Here is a 15606-nt window from a genome sequence, read left to right on the forward strand (position 1 = left end):
CCAACCGTAGCCTAGCCACAGGGCGAGCTTAGCCCAACAAGCTCAAGCATGCCTAGTCCGTCCCTAATGGTGGTCCATTAATTTCGGGCTTGTTTGGTTTCAATTGCTTATTATAAGCAATTTAAAGTTGCTTATTGTAGTTGCTTATTTTTAGCTCTAGGTGTTTGGTTTGGGTTGCTTATCTGATTGCTATTGACATATTTGCCCCTGCCATCCCATTTCCCTCTACCCCTAATAATTACCCAGCTCCTAGCCCTTGGCGCCAGAAGAAGCGGGCAGCGGCGGGCACGCGGCGCGGAGGCGGGCGGGCAACGGGCGAGCGGGAGCGGCGGCGGCGGGCGGGAGTAGCGGTGGGCGGCGCGGAGGCGGGCAGCGAGCGAGCGGCGGGTGGGTGGGAGTGGCGGTGGGCGGCGCGGAGGCGGGCGGGCGGCGGGCGGGCGGGAGCGGGAGCGGCGGTGGGCGGCGCGGAGGCGGCCGGCGGCCGGCGTAGCGGCGGCGGGTGGCGCAGCGGCGGCGGCGGGCGGAAGTGGCGCCATGCCTGAGTGGTGACGGGAGAGAGGAGAGAGAAAGGGGAGAGAGGAGAGAGAATGGGGGTAGGAGGTGTAAAGTGCCCCATAAGCAACCATAAGCAACCCAAGAGTTGCTTATTTGCTTATGCATAAGCAACTTATAAGCAACTCTATAAGCAAGAGTGATTGGTTCATAAGCAACTTATTTGCTTATTTTTAAGTTGCTTATGCATAAGCAACTCAAACCAAACATACCCACTACCATCCTTCAGTTTCAGCCCACAATCGAAAAACTAGAGGTCCAATCCACCGACTAGGGTGCAAACAATCCGATCACACTCATCCTCGCTTTGCCTCACCTCTGTCTCAGACTTCCTCCAACAGTTAGAGTCAACACTAGCTTATATGTCTATATGGCATACTCTGTATCAATAATAAATGGTACAAGAAACAACCCACCCAATGATCTAACTTTTACCACATAGCTCAAACATAAGTGGCCACACATATTACACTCATATAATATAGGAATGTGTGCATGGGACTATCTCTTAATCAAGATATAGCTTATCTTTCTCTCCTTCTTCTCTCTCTTCCAACTAAACAAAAATCTAATGTGGCACTCCTTTGAGCTAACTGATATGTATTATTGGAGGCGGCCTTACGAAGTGCCGATGTCCTGAGCACTGATTAGTGCTCCTGCCAGATGGTGCGTCGGCCGCCGGCTGCCGGAGCCTTTGCGAACTCACCCCTCGACAACTCGGCTCCTCTGGTCCTCCCCACACGAGGGTTATGCTTGTTGCTGTGGACGCCGCCAGCTGCTAAATTTGGCCCTAGCCAAAAACTCGGTCTACCACTGACAGACAAGATTAGGGAGTGCTGATGCACTTTGTTCTTTTAGAAATAACAATAATTGTGAGTGTGCCTCGATCCTAAATATAATTCTTTTAAGGTTGTTGTTACAATCCCCTTTTTATCTATGTCCATCAATATCCAAAACAACACATAGATTGTTGTTGTTAGATCCATCATGAAAAATACCTCCGATACGGTTAGACTATTTCTATTTTTAAATATTTTTATAGATATTGCTAGTAAAATAATGTATTAAAACCCACATCAATAACTTAATAAACAAACACTTTCTTTTTTATCGTAGGGGTAATACATGTTTTGTGATAGCACAGTGTAATGCATCCAATTTCTTTTTCTTAGAAGAAAACGATAGAGTAGGCAGTTTAGCAGTATGCAAACCAAGAGATAAAATCCACGTAGGCCTGACTAGATGACAGATCAGAGCCTGGCCCAACACGATAGCACGGCTCTGCTGCATTCCATTCAGTCCGTTCCGCTGCTCAAATCCTAACGATCTCCCTCCAGTCTACGGCACCCACGCGGATCAAACAAACAACCATATCCGACCCGCCAAAAAAATTCCGGTATCGGATCCGTCAAGGAGAATAATTTATCCGTTTATGCGGATCCCTTTTTAAATTAGCAAGCCGTCGCGCTCGAACGGTCAAGCCAGCGTCCTCGAACCACGTGTCCAACCAAATTTAGGCGCGAGGGAGAGAAGCCTGGGAGGCCAAGGAGTTTTTGGGCGATTGACGTTTCCGCTGGACGCCCGGCGATGCCGCGGGAAACTGGAGACCGGGGTTAGGAACGATTCACACTTTGACGGGCATTTTCGTCCACCCAACGAGCCAATGATTTTGGTCGGTTTGGGTTTTCCGTATCCGCCCTCCGTGCTGCACGCCTGAACTCCTCTGCTGCGTCCTGCAGTTCTACACTTCTTTTCTGCTGTAGCTGGTCAGGCAGGTAAAACTGCACGGCTATGCTGGCATGCATTTCAGTTCTGCCGATGCACTTGCACTGAAGATATGCAGTATGCTCGTATTTTTTTTTATCAAGAAAATAGTTGATAAGTATGGAGCGTTAGTACAATGTAAGGTGTATTTGGCTCAACCAAGTATGGTTTGATTTGACAATGGAGGTGCAAATTTAGTTATTGCTCAATGTACTCTTATCCAATAATTTATTGTCTAGATTTTCTAGTGCTTCATCAACTTACTAAGCACCTAGTTTAAAGAACTTCGTGATGATAAATTTACATTACAATGTCGTGGAAACACTCCTTAATTGCAACTACATCACCATAGCATTAAAACAACATAGTAACAAATATAGTAACAAGACACTATAGATTGTAATTATCATTGGTCTTTTGTTGTTCTTGGGTTGCAGGGAACACCACCACAGATAGTTCACCGCCACCAGAGCTCCGTGTGGAGCTGCTGCGCTGAATAGCGAACTCTCAGACCACCATGGGTAGTCGTGTAATTTGACCAGCACAAGTACCCGTACTCTACCACCCCGGAAACCCACGGGTACGAAATGACAATATTACCCCCGCCTTTATTCCCTCCCATTTCTGGCGCCCTCTTTTCAGAAAGGCCCCGAACCCAACCACCCCAACCCAACCCCACACCCCGGTTAACCCTGGTTAGCGCCCTGCCACGACCTGACGAGCCCATTCCACCACCACATGCATAGACCCATCCCACAGTACGCCGCACGCGCTTACGTGGGCCCCGGGATTTACTCCAGCGATCCGGTGCACAAAGACCAGGCGTAGCAGATCCTGCTTGCCCTCGAAGGAATCGACCCCCTCGCCCTCCTCCTCTTTATCTCGCAGCCGCCGCCGCCGCAAACCCTAACCCGAGTTCCGATCCGGTTAATCGGCGACGAGGAAGACGACGGAGGCGGCAGATCTGCGGGGATCCGACGGCGGCTGAGGGGGAGATGGTGGTGAACGGCCGGCCGCTGAAGAGGGCGAGGACGCGGGTGGAGGCCAGGGACTTCGCGGGGTTCCCGGCGGCCGGAGATGGCGGGGCGGCCGGGACGTTCAGGGAGGCGGTGAGGGGGTTCCTCGCGAAGCACGCGAGGCTGCTCCCGCTTCCGTCCATCTTCTCGCCGGCGGCCGCCGCCGCCCCGCCGCACCTGCTGATCTGGAGGGTGTCCCTGAGCGTCGGGGAGGAGGGGGAGGAGGAGACCGGCGGCAGGGTCGAGCTCAACGTCGTTGAGGAGGATGTGCTCCGATCACGATCTGTGTATTGTGATCAGTGCAGAGTCGTGGGTGAGTTGCTTTCCTCTCTTTTCCTTTCTCTTTTTCCCGGAAAATTATTTTCACACGAGAAAATATTGTTAATTTTTAACAGATATACGCATTCTTTTTGTTTCGATCTGCTCCTTTTCTTTTCGATTTATTGAGCGCTATTTGGTTTTAAATCCCAACGTCTTTCTATTTTGAAATTTTATGAAAATTCGGCCCGTTTCACTGTAATTTTCTGGAAGCTTTCGTCTTGTCAGCCAATTGTTAGGCTGTTGCTTTCAACATCCATAACCATGATTGATTCAATCTTCGTTGTCATATCCTGTTAGCATACAGCAACAAAGCATCTGCAGTGGAATCTTGTGTCTGATGCGTTTGTTTGGTTGTAGGATGGAGTGGGCACCCAGTCTGTGGGAAGCGATACCATTTCATCATCGAGAACGACTGCAACCAGCTTTCTGGCCACCGGCGCACCTGCTGCCTTCGCTGCGGCACTCCCATGGTCGCTGGAGAATCAAGGTGGGAGGCACATTTCAGAAAATATACATCATTGCATAACAGGAAGTGGAAATAGGACCTGTTAATACATGACGAGTGATGTCAACATGCCGTGTGTTAGATGCCTATACATGTGTGATTGAATCAAGGTGGTGCTGCACTGCCTACATGCTGTAAATCAGTGCATGCTCGAATCTAATGCAGAGTTTCAAATGGATTGCATCTGGATGGGGCTTGTTTGCACATGTAGAAAGTTATCTCTGCAACCTTCTCTCTTAATAAATCATAAGCCAAGCAATCTGATTGATGTGCTGTGAGCTTGTGATGCTCTGAATACTAGTTGCATGTTCTCTTACTTCGAATGCAATGCCTTCTCCAGGTGCGCACTGTGCAACTTTGATATGGATGGTGAGGAGATCGAAGAGTGTGCATACCTGCATTTGGATGACTCCTCTCACTTGCTGCACGCTGTGGTGCATGCAAACGGCTATGGGCACCTCCTCAGGGTAAATGGCCGTGAAGGTGGTTCAAGATTCCTCACTGGCCGTGACATAATGAGCTTATGGGATCGCTTGTGCAAGGTGCTGCATGTGAGGTAAATGAAAGGAGCGGAACAACAATCTTTGATTGGAATCGACACTTATCCAAAATGCTATCCTTCAACCTAACTGTCATTTCCATCACTGCAGGAAGGTCACTGTCATGGACATCTCCAAGAAACATGGAATGGACTACAGACTCCTGCATGCAGTCACCAGTGGGCACCCATGGTATGGTGAATGGGGATACAAGTTTGGTGCTGGAAGCTTTGCACTAACCTCAGAGACATACCAAAATGCAGTAGATATGCTTTCAAGTATACAACTGGCACTGTACTTCTCGAACAGAAGCCCCATCAGGACTCCATTGCAGAACACAATTGCTCTTTATTGGGCACTAAGCGATCGCCAACTAGTGACACTACGGGACCTTTTCCGCTTTATTATGCACCTGCTTCATCAAGCTCAGAAGATGTCAAAACCCTCAACTTATAAGCGCAAAGAACTTGCATCTGATGTGCTCTGTGCGTGGACTAAAGATGATTTTGATCGAGCAGAAGCTGCAATGCTTAAGGTTCTCCGGGTTGTGCAAACCGGACAGTGGGTATCTTGGCGTGCACTTCGGGGAGCTGCATCAAAGGCTGTTGATTCACAAGAGCTGCTTGATTATTCTCTTCGAGAACTGGGTGGAAAACAACTGGATGATGGCCATTTTGTTGCTGTCCGCTGCAATGCTGAGACAAGTGCAATAGAGTACAGGTGAGCCTTGTCTTCATCCCTTTTAATACCTGAACTTAACCTAGTAGTTTGCTTACCATTATTATTTCATGACAAGCAGGCTGGAATCTTCCTCCATTCGGTCACCAGTTAATGCAGCAACGTTTGAGCCCTCTGTTGAACATCTCCTGCATGATCTTAGATTCCTCTATGATGCTCTGCTGAACCCAGAGTCCATGCTGTCTTCACAGCCAGAGGTGGTGGGTTCATCAGCACATAGTGCAGCAGCAAAGATTCTTGATTGCAAGCAGTTCATCAAGCATTATGACAAGCATGCTCTCAGGACTCCTTCTAACCCATTCTTGCTCTCTGTGAGGTGCTCCATTGAACTACTTGATCACCCAAAAGACTACACAGCACCTCCAGAGGAACTTGTACTTTTACCAGCAAGTGCTACCCTTGCTGAACTGAAAGTGCAGGCTTCAAGGGCATTTCAAGAGACGTACCTCATGTTCCAAAGCTTCCAAGCTGAACAGCTCCCTGACTTTCCAAACTTCAGTGACACAACCCCCGTGAAGCATGTGCTTGGATCAGGCCAGCTTGTTCGGTTAAGAGGACGGTGCACTGGAGATTACCGGAGGATTGTACAGTTCAGGATGGAGAGGGGTTTGGAGAACTGGACTGTGGACTGCTCATGTGGTGCCAAGGATGATGATGGGGAACGTATGCTAGCATGTGATGTGTGTGGAGTCTGGCAGCACACCAGATGCTCAGGGATCAGCGATTTTGAGGAAGTCCCTGAAAATTTCATCTGCAGGAAGTGTGCTAGCCCACGCAAAGGAAAAGGCCATGGGGGTGGGGGTAGCAATGGTGGTGGAAGAGTGGAGGTTAGTGCGGCAGGGAGGTGCAAGGACGAGATTGGATCATCTGTTGGTGGTGCAGGCAAGTTTGGGCGCATGGCAACAGTTGGATGAATGTACATAATGTAGTGAAATGTGTAAATAGTGAGATGGAGAGTAGTAAGCTACCCCTAAAGGCTTTTGTGGACCTTGAGTGGTTAATGGATCTTGTTTATGACCACTGATGTGATGTCAATCTATTCTCCTTGCGCACCCATTCTCTGATCTGCATCTTCAGTTCTGCGTTGCGTTACAGAAGTATACTTTGAAATTTCAGCAACAAAAAAACCAAAATGGTGCATGACACAAATAGTGAATGGGCGTATCAGGACTTCCTAACATAACACTGGACAGCGTTGCTACCTCACGCTTATACGAAAATAGTAAGATATGAAAGGCTTAACATCATGTTTGCTGTCAATTCAAAATCATAACAATTGATTGCGCTAAATACTGCCTATTCAGCACAAAACTCAACTGAACTTAACCACTAGAGCACAGTAAAACAAGTCATAAGCAATCTTTGTACTTCCATTTTGTGACTGTCCCAGTATTCAGAACAAAATACGAACTAAATTTATATAGAAGATTGAGTTTGATTACCATAGCATACTTTACACCTCACTGACAATGTTCCAGCTTCAGTTTCATGGCTGCCTACCAAACACCAGAACAAGCCAACAAATGGTGCCTGTAATTTGAGTCAAAATCCTTAATCGTGAGAAACAGATGACAATACAAGTGAGACATCAAGCTCGAAAGCTGATACTATGCGGGTATGTAGGCAAAAGCACCTTAATCAGTTAAAACAGATCGGTTAGTGAATCACCATGCGAGTATTTATGCTATAAATCAGCTTTTCCCGGAGACTGGTTAACGACTCGAGCAAATAGGAAAAGTCATATCATATATGTGAGTAGATTAAAACCATGTGTACAAGAGTATCAGCAACATGATTTTAAGCAGCCCACTTGTGACCTAGGAAGGTAGAGCTAGTTCATGTTATCTGGTGCACATTTTGCATTTTTGTAGCCCGGGACATTTCCAAACCCAATCATGCCAAAGGTTGGAGGATATTTGATATTTCAGTCAACTGGCACATACATATTTAATGTTCCTCTCATAAAAGGTAAACAATTCAAGACGATCATAATTTCTGAAGTTAACATTGAGCATAGCAACTCTGGAGATCAATACCACTATATTCATAAACTATGTTGATCGATTAATATTGCCTAGTAGATAGAAGGTACCAGAGTTTGCAAAGGTCGAGACACCAGTGCCTTTGATATTTTCTTTTTTGTAGTTCCAAGAAGAATTCTAATGAAATTGGATTGATTTGGCAACAACTTTGGATAGATTACGTAACTCTACTGATCATTAGAAGGTATACTGGCCATCATTAGGTGGACTAAGCTTCGATGACAGAATCAGAATATGGAAGTTGGATGTAAATACACATGCCATCTGAGAGTCACATTGGATAGAGAGGGCTTCCATAAATATATTTACTATTTGCAGGGTGTGATCTTTGAATAACCTAAGGATCTTCCACACTGGGGCTTTCGAAAGCAAGTTGATTGGCCAGTTTATTTTTTGTTACTCTCCCTTGCTCTGTGACCCATCATTTCAGGATACAGTTGCAGTTTATCATACTGGTGGATTAACTTCCTCTTCAGATATTAGAATACAAATTGCAGCTTTGGCATATAACTAATACATTTTTTTTAGATTTGTACCATAACATGCTTAGAGTCATCATAGTACAAACATATGAAATCAGATTTGGTAGAACCATTATAACATTGTTATACTTAAAATGCAACCAATAGCAACCGAAGGATTTGACAAGCAAAAACTGAAAACTTAGAAAGCCCTGTTGTTTACCTGAACTTGAATATAATTACCAGAACTGAGCAGCACGCTTCAAATACACACCCAAAGAGTACTGAGAACATGAGGATGTTTCATCTTTCCAGACCTGTTGCAAGACAAACTGCAAAACATTAGGTGCTTATAATCTGAACAAAGTCCAGTTGAATGTTGAAGCCCAAGAAACTATCAAATTCTCAATAAGTCAAATATAGTTGTCCATAAGAATATCAACACAAGTGATTTCAAATGCCAGTGAAGAGTGAGTGTTACTACTTAAAATACCCACATCAAAAGGAAATCTTTGAGCTATGGAGCTAGCAAGAAACCACTAAATAGCCAGCCCTAAAACCAATCTAAGCATCAAAACACAAAATTTGATACCAGACTTAGGTAAACCTAAGTTAGGAGATCAAATCGAGCATAAAAATTCGACAGTAAAAATATATATATATATCCGAAAGGTAACAGAAATAGAGTAAGGATCACTAGCAACATAAAAATTATACTAAAGCAATAGGCATATTTAGCCAAGCCGCCAAATGGAACACTATTTCTGGCGCCAAAGAGATTAATAGAAGATGCGAACTCACAAACTGAAACAACGATGTATTGGATCCAAAATAAAGCATGGAGGCGTTAATTACACACCCATGCCCATGTATCGAGCCGCAACCAGAAAGGAAACAATCATGTTACCCTAAAACCAGTTCCAAAGCTAAATGCTTCAGATGCAGCACAGATCGAAGCCCCCAAGTTGCCTAAACGCGATCAGGATGAGGCGCGAGGCGCGGAAACGATGGATTCCCAATTTGCGGCGCCAAACCCAATCGCCCTAAACCTAAGCGGGGGGGACTCCCCAAATTTCAGCAAGCCCATGACAGCAGCAGCTCAATCCCTAGCGAATTCGATCCAGATTGACGCAATTCCAAACCCGGAGCGCCGGAAAATGGCAACCAGAAGCGTCCACGCTCAAACTCTGCACAAGTAAATCGTCGAAACAAAGCTAACCTAAATTGGAGCCCCGAGCAGAGCATTCAGCCCCAGGGAGACCAGAATCCCTAAGCAGCAGCGCGCCACGCACGAGCCAGGAACGAAACGGGATTAAACCTAAGCAGCGATTAGGGCTGGAATCACAAGGCCGCCGAGACCTAGCCCACACCGACCTTGCCAAAGCCGCGGAGCTCGAGCTAGCGCCTGCCTCCGGCCCCGAATCGCGCCGCCAGGCGGCCCCGATCGGCGCGATTGCTTCCTGGGATCCAATGAGGCGCGGAGAGCATCGGGGATGGCGTCGCGCATGGAGCTGCTCGAGGGAGGGAGGGAGGAGGGGGGCCGAGGGTTGAGGGGAAGGAGGGGGGGGTAGTCGGGTGCGGGAATAACGAAAGGGGAAACCAGTTGTGCAGCCAGTAATAAGCGACGGGCTCGTTCCCGTGGCTCGGTGGCTGGCTAGGGTTCTCGCCCCGCGCGGCGGCTGCGTCGCGGCACGCGGGCCCCGCCCTCGCACCATGGCGCGCGCTGGCGGGTCAACACGCAGTCCCCGTTTGCGGAAAGGCTGACTCGTCAACGTGCCCGGCTGCCCGCTGACATGTCAGCAGCAGCGTTGTAATTGTAACGTGCCCGGCGTCGAAACCAGGCGGCTGGCGTCTCTGGTTTGCTCTTGCACGCAAATGGTTTGGAGATGTACCAGCACGGCAGCACGAGCCTACTCCTAGCTTTTCCCTTTGCCTAACATTCCCGTGCAACGTACTAGGAAGGGCCCTTTGGTATTATTTGTCAAAGTCCTGTCTTTTCGTACCTTGACGCATGCAACTTTCGTGCTCGTGTGGAGGTAGAGCCCAAGTCAATCACGTAAGCATTTTTTCCGTATTTAGACAGGGCGTACGGAAAGCTGCGGAGTCAACTGCCGAACAAGGCAGGAGTGTGCTGGTGCTCTCCATTCAGGAGCGAACGACGACCGAGCAAAGGGTGTGCGTTGGGGGGGGGACGACGAGCGAGATTCACATCCGCTCTGGTCCCCTCCTCCTCTCCCCATATGAGCTGCAGCGATAAAGTAAAGCTTCTTTCTTCGTGGATCTGCCTCGTCCCAGGCCCACATCGTAGCGTGCGTTCGCCATTTTCCAGCAGAGAAAGGGACGCGTGACGCGCCCATGATACGTAGCAGGAGGGTGAACTTCAATGGATGAGATGGAGTATCGGTAGCCGTAAAAACACATTTACCAGGAAAGCGAAGGTGCGGCAGTGCGATCTGTTGTCGCATCACGGAATCTGTTGACGCGGCGACGATCTTTTGTCACGGGCGAGCGAACGGACAGAAAACCGCCCGCATGGCCGCTCTATTCAGGGACCAAGGTTTGCGCGAGCCTGGCTGTTCCATCGTGTTACCGCAAACGCCAGTAACACGAGCGGCGAGACACAGGTGTGTGCCTAAGGCAGCATATCGCCAACGCCAGTAACACGAGCTGGACCCGCGCGCGCAGAGCTGGACCTGCGGCGAACGCGCACGCCGCCGTCTTGCCGTGCTGGCCGTACCCGTACCCGAGCAGCGTGCTGGCCACCAGCCGCTCGGTAGCTGGCCCCGCGCCCCCGCGTGAGGGCTTTTTGCCAAGGCCGGTGCGCACGAGCCCTCCCCGGATGTGCCGGGGCAACGCGGACGACGTGAGGCCGGACGGGGCGGGGAGGCTGTTGCCTGTCCGATCCAGACGTTGGATCGAACAGGTAGGACACGCGGGCGAACGTGACGGCCAGAGGTTGCGACGCGGAGCTCAAGCAGAGCATGTAGGGAGAGCTTCGCTCAAATTAACAATCGCATTGCGCGTTTGTGAACTACTGACAATAGCTACAGCTGTATTCGGTGTTCCTATCCTCTACTATTACTGTGCACTGAACGATCCGAGCTGCTCAGCTTCAGACTAGCAGCAGTTGTTTGGTGGACCTTGTTCCTAGTTATAGGAGAAACTTGGATCTCGCATTGCAAGTGTGAAAGGGCCAAGGCTCGAGTCCCTGGGACCTTGTTGCTTTCACAACCAACAGCTTCATCAGAGCTCTGTGCTGGCCTAGCTACGAGGTCAGGTCAGGTCACACCCGGCCGCAAATTTCTCCTCTGATTTCATGCCATGTCTGACGGGCAGGACACACAGAGAGCGTCCCTGCTTTTCTATTTAGACCGTCGATTTCTTGATCCCTCCCTCCACACTCAGAGCCAGAGGTTGCAGTAGTAGTGTAGACTTGTAGCACCAGGCCTGCCCTCGTCGTGATCTGTAGCAGCACATGGTGGCATGCACGGTGTATTTGTTGAGCACTCCTGCACGCACGCACGCCCCAAACCCCAATCATGCTACGCGAACTTGAGTAGCCAAGTCCCGTGGCATCGGTGGTTACATCTTACATGCCAAAAGGACCAGCGAGTGCCTGGTTGCACGTCAGATGGATGTGCCGTGGAGTTTACTGGACCATCCTTTCGAGGACCAATTCTGCTCTACCACTACTACAGAACTGTTGCGATCGACCAGGCGACCAGCTGCATATTCGCGGCCCTGATTGCGAGTTAACCTGGACGGTTGCGCCTGCCAACTATTGGCGATTTCGGCATCTGAAAGGACGGTGCATACGGACAAAGAATAACGGGCAGCCAGGACAGCACGTCCACATCAGATTCGCCATCACCTGCATTTACAGATTACAACCTCTCCGCTATACAGCACAATGAATAGGCAATGCGTACGGTGGCCACAGCTTGTGCATGCCGAACAGGGTTCCCGTGGAGGAATCAGGGTGGCATGTACGAGCCGTGGTAGTCGTGCGGCGGCCAATGCACCCCTTCCCTGGGGCACGACGGCGGCAGCGGCGCCGGCTGCGCCAGGTACGTCGGGTACCGCTGCCCCGGCATCAGCACCGACAGGTCCGCCGCCTGCAGCACCGCCTCCACCTGAAATATCACGCCAAAGATTTTTACATCAGAAACAGCCAGACCATGCCGAGATGGCAGCCCAGAAAGTAGCGTGCACGCGCACTGCATGGTACTCCCTCCGTATCGTTTTATTTGACGCTCGCAAGTTGAAAGAGAAAGGAGTCGAAATATTTGACGCTGGAGTTTATCCCGTATCCAGTTTTCCATTTTTGCCCCTTTCATTTCACGCATAAGAACAGGCGACGCTGGCTTCCGACGCCTCCGCCCAGCTCCACGGCCACCCCGTCAGGGAATTCCCCCCGTCAGCCTCGCCGCCCTGCTTGTCTCTACCCGTCGCCCTTGTCGCTAACCTCCTGATTGTACTCCGATTTGATTCGACACGCCTCATCTATAATTGGATCTCATCTAACCAGGCTGCCTCCGAGCACCCGCCGTTTCGATTTATCGTACCGGAAGGAAGAACACAGATGGCCTTGGCGTTCTCCAGGTGATTGGACTTGGCCTAGCTGTTCGCGATCTTCTCCGCCTCAGCGTGCTCCACCGCTGCTAGGCTCACGGAGGTGGGGACGGGGGCGGCGAGCTCGCGTCGATGGCGCTTCTCGTGGTCCGTGAAACCCGTTGTGGCTGCGGCCGCCGCCTGCATCGTCGCGCCTATGGCCTGCCGTCACCGGCAAGGCGTGCAGCGAATGGACATGGAAAGACGAGCAGTGCTAATGGAAGGAGGGGCAAAACGGTCAATGCATGCATTCCTTAATTTTGACAAACATGTCTGAGACGTCGAATAGAATGATATGGAGGGAGTACACGATAACGGCGAGCGGTGGCTGGTGGGTGATCTTACCATGGGCGGGCTCCGGAGCTTGCCGGGCGAGCGGCCGTGCCGGTGGCGGACGGCGCGGGGCCTGCCGGCGTCGGGGGAGTCCGGCGGGAAGGCCCGGGGCTTGATGAGGTGCTCGAAGATGGCCATGAGGAGGAAGAGGGAGATGAGGATGGCCGTGGCCGCGAACCCGAAGGAGATGGCGTCCATGGACGTGCCGAAGTCCCTGAGCGTGGACGCCTCGCCTCTCGCGTCCGCGGCCGCGGCCACCGCGGCGGCTGGCTCTGACGGCGTGGACGCGGGGTCCCCTGGCCACGGCCGCGACCTCTGCCCGGACCCGCTCATGGCTGCTCGAGCTAGGCGCTCGCGTCGTCGTATGCGATCGGACGTCGATCTACTGCAATTTTCACTTTTGTTAAGCAACCTTGCTGAAGAAACAGTTTTAGTGGCACAACATGGTGACTGCTCCAGGGAATGCTGACTTCTTTTTGAGAGGAACCTGGTGACTAGCTACTCTATGACCAATGTTGAAGTCACAAAGAATCAAGGATCACATGTCAAAATTCATTTCAACTATTTATACTCAAACAAGAAGGCTGAAAAGAACTCAAAATCAAGAGGAGAGGAAACATGAACAACGGAAGAGAAACTATGAAAGTTCAAACTGCTCGTCTCGGACTAGGATTCAGATTTCAGGACTAGGTTCATTGCAGGCGAAAGAGAGCATACCTTCCGGTTTCAGGCAGTGAGGCTTCAGCGCTAGCACCCTGCGCTCGTCTCTGAACTGAAGGAGGCTGCCTCTAGCGGTCTAGGCGTCTAGCCCTATGGACTATGGTTTGCCTGTGCAGCTGTGCTCATGGGCTGGGATCACGAGAGCTCAGTGTCGATCACCGAGTGCCAAGAAGAGCCTACAAAGAAGAGGTCCAGCTGGGCTGCCTCTCTACTTAAAGCCAGTCACTGAATCGAAAGTGAGATCTCAGCTGATCTGGTAGTGGCAATGGGGAGGGAAAAAACTAGAGAGGGAAAAAGTATCGGAGGAACAAAAAGAGTGCCGCGAGAAAGGCTGCCACACTCATCTCCAACAGTCGATGCGATTGGCAAGGCTGCGAGGCTGGTACAAAAAATAATCCCGGAATCATGTTGGGGGGCAACCTCGAAGGAGTGGCTCCCCACTCCCATGCACGCATTCTGTAGCAGCAGGCCACATGATCATCCGCCTATAAAGATTACTTCCGTGTAGTCGAGTAGGGCGGAAATGATTCGAAGGGATGTGGCTGCTGTAGCTGAGGCCAAGCAAGGCCAGGCCAAAGCGCGACGAAAGCGAAAGGGATGGAATGGCCGGCCGGGCGCGGCGACGACGCAGGGAAAAAGCAGCTCGTGGAAAGAGGGGACGTGCGGCGGGCCGGCCTTTGCGCCGGGGACCAGTCGGCCTCTGATGCGCATCATGGTGCACGTCAGGTTAACTGGCCTGGCGGCGCACAGGAAACTATCCATTCGAGTGCATCATCTTCACATGCCAATGCCAGGACCCAGGAGCGACGGAATATACAAGTTCTTTTCTTCCCAAAATGTGCACTTCATAACTAGTACTGCGTGCTTGAATGCGATTCTGATATAAGGAGCGGTTATTATCATCCGCGGAGCTACGGCGCACAGAATTGGCAATATGATGTGACAAACGCTTTATTAATTTGAGGATAATGCGATGAAATCGGCTTGTCTGTGGCGGGTAATGCTTTGGGGGTGTGGGGTGGGCTGTCACTAGCGGCAGAAAAGATGGAGAATCCAATCCAGCGACATGCCAATAACAATGTCTGTGGATGCAGTGCAAGGCTATCCGATCCCCGCAGCCTACTGAAGTTTTTTTGTATAGCGACTGTTCTGAATGTGACCACTCTTTAACAACCGATGCCCCCACTCTCAAGTTTTAACCCTTTGGTTACAGTTCCCACCGAGGGCAGTAGTATATTGAGTAAGATTCTGATCCCCAGTCCACATTCCTATGCGATGATTTGCTCAGTAAAATCTTGCTTTAGGTGCTACTAGTATCCTCTTAGGAAAGAGCAGCAGAGAGATAACTAACCACCCAAAAGCTGCCGTCAATGTCGTCGGTAGACTGACTAATTTTTAAGCCCCTTTCTTCTTTTCTGTTATGCTACCTAGAGTAAGTCTGCATCAAGTAAAAGTGCGTATGCGACGACAGTATTCAAATGTATGGGCGTATGGCCTTTTTAGCTGGGCAGTGCTGGTAAAATAATAGCCATGACTAATGATTACACATGCAAATTAAGTATAAATTAGCTGCTTCGTCAGTATGTATAGTCAGTTCGACACTTGTCTGCTTATATATTTGCAAACTAACTCTATCCCCAAATCATCTTGTCTCCTTGCCTTGAACAAGCATCAATCTAAACTAAAGAGAAGGGCATTAAAAATAGCCAATGCTTGCTTCCAAAGTTAGGGCTTGGTACTTGTGAGTTGGGAGACAACTAATAAAGCGCAGTTGCACACATTGCTTATACCTTTGAGCATTCAGCACCAGTGGCTGGCATGGCATGGAAGAGAAGAGAGCATCAACGAGGGCCATGATAGTATATGTGTTACTCATTGTATTTTGTATTCTTACAGACTTCATGCATCCCTGGAACATATAATTCTGTGCGTGCTACAATGGTTAGCTATAGAACCAACCATTCAACTTGAGTGCTGGAGAGGCAAAAGCCATTAGAAGCAAAT

At 49.9% G+C, this 15606-nt stretch overlaps 2 protein-coding genes and 1 long non-coding RNA gene across 5 annotated transcripts; 1 reads left to right on the forward strand and 2 right to left on the reverse strand.

Moving 5' to 3' along the window:
• Positions 1 to 3028: 3028 nt before the first annotated feature.
• On the forward strand, positions 3029 to 6455 carry LOC117855739 (PHD finger protein At1g33420). Its single transcript, XM_034738116.2, has 5 exons — positions 3029 to 3645; positions 4011 to 4140; positions 4499 to 4714; positions 4809 to 5417; positions 5497 to 6455. The coding sequence occupies exons 1-5, from the start codon at positions 3312 to 3314 to the stop codon at positions 6347 to 6349; spliced, it is 2142 nt and encodes a 713-aa protein (XP_034594007.1). The 5' UTR covers positions 3029 to 3311; the 3' UTR covers positions 6350 to 6455.
• LOC117855740 (uncharacterized) lies at positions 4153 to 9521 on the reverse strand. Its single transcript, XR_011898243.1, has 5 exons — positions 9313 to 9521; positions 8162 to 8255; positions 6878 to 6965; positions 5474 to 6514; positions 4153 to 5392 (listed from the first exon to the last, which is right to left on the reverse strand). It is a non-coding gene; the product is annotated as an uncharacterized lncRNA (long non-coding RNA).
• A 2243-nt stretch (positions 9522 to 11764) lies between these two features.
• Positions 11765 to 14194, reverse strand: LOC117854862 (uncharacterized). Of its 3 annotated transcripts, none has more exons than XM_072293844.1 (3): positions 13600 to 14194; positions 12895 to 13380; positions 11765 to 12071 (listed from the first exon to the last, which is right to left on the reverse strand). In XM_072293844.1, the coding sequence occupies exons 2-3, from the start codon at positions 13213 to 13215 to the stop codon at positions 11913 to 11915; spliced, it is 480 nt and encodes a 159-aa protein (XP_072149945.1). In that variant the 5' UTR covers positions 13216 to 13380; positions 13600 to 14194; the 3' UTR covers positions 11765 to 11912. The 3 variants fall into 3 exon arrangements, with proteins under 3 accessions (XP_072149945.1, XP_072149944.1, XP_034593012.1); XM_072293843.1 differs by having other exon boundaries at positions 12895 to 13264; positions 13600 to 14193; XM_034737121.2 differs by having other exon boundaries at positions 12895 to 13267; positions 13600 to 14186.
• Between the last annotated feature and the right edge of the window lie 1412 nt (positions 14195 to 15606).

Source organism: Setaria viridis, chromosome 5, assembly GCF_005286985.2.
Source record: "Setaria viridis chromosome 5, Setaria_viridis_v4.0, whole genome shotgun sequence".
Lineage (NCBI taxonomy): Eukaryota > Viridiplantae > Streptophyta > Magnoliopsida > Poales > Poaceae > Setaria > Setaria viridis.

Coding starts and splice junctions, on each gene's coding strand:
- LOC117854862 (XM_072293844.1), bottom strand. CDS start 13,215: ATGAGCGGGTCCGGGCAGAGGTCGCGGCCGTGGCCAGGGGACCCCGCG. Junction 12,072..12,894: donor AGCTCCGGAGCCCGCCCATG/GTAAGATCACCC, acceptor GTGATATTTCAG/GTGGAGGCGGTGCTGCAGGC.
- LOC117855739 (XM_034738116.2), top strand. CDS start 3,312: ATGGTGGTGAACGGCCGGCCGCTGAAGAGGGCGAGGACGCGGGTGGAG. Junction 4,715..4,808: donor TGCAAGGTGCTGCATGTGAG/GTAAATGAAAGG, acceptor CCATCACTGCAG/GAAGGTCACTGTCATGGACA. Junction 5,418..5,496: donor ACAAGTGCAATAGAGTACAG/GTGAGCCTTGTC, acceptor CATGACAAGCAG/GCTGGAATCTTCCTCCATTC.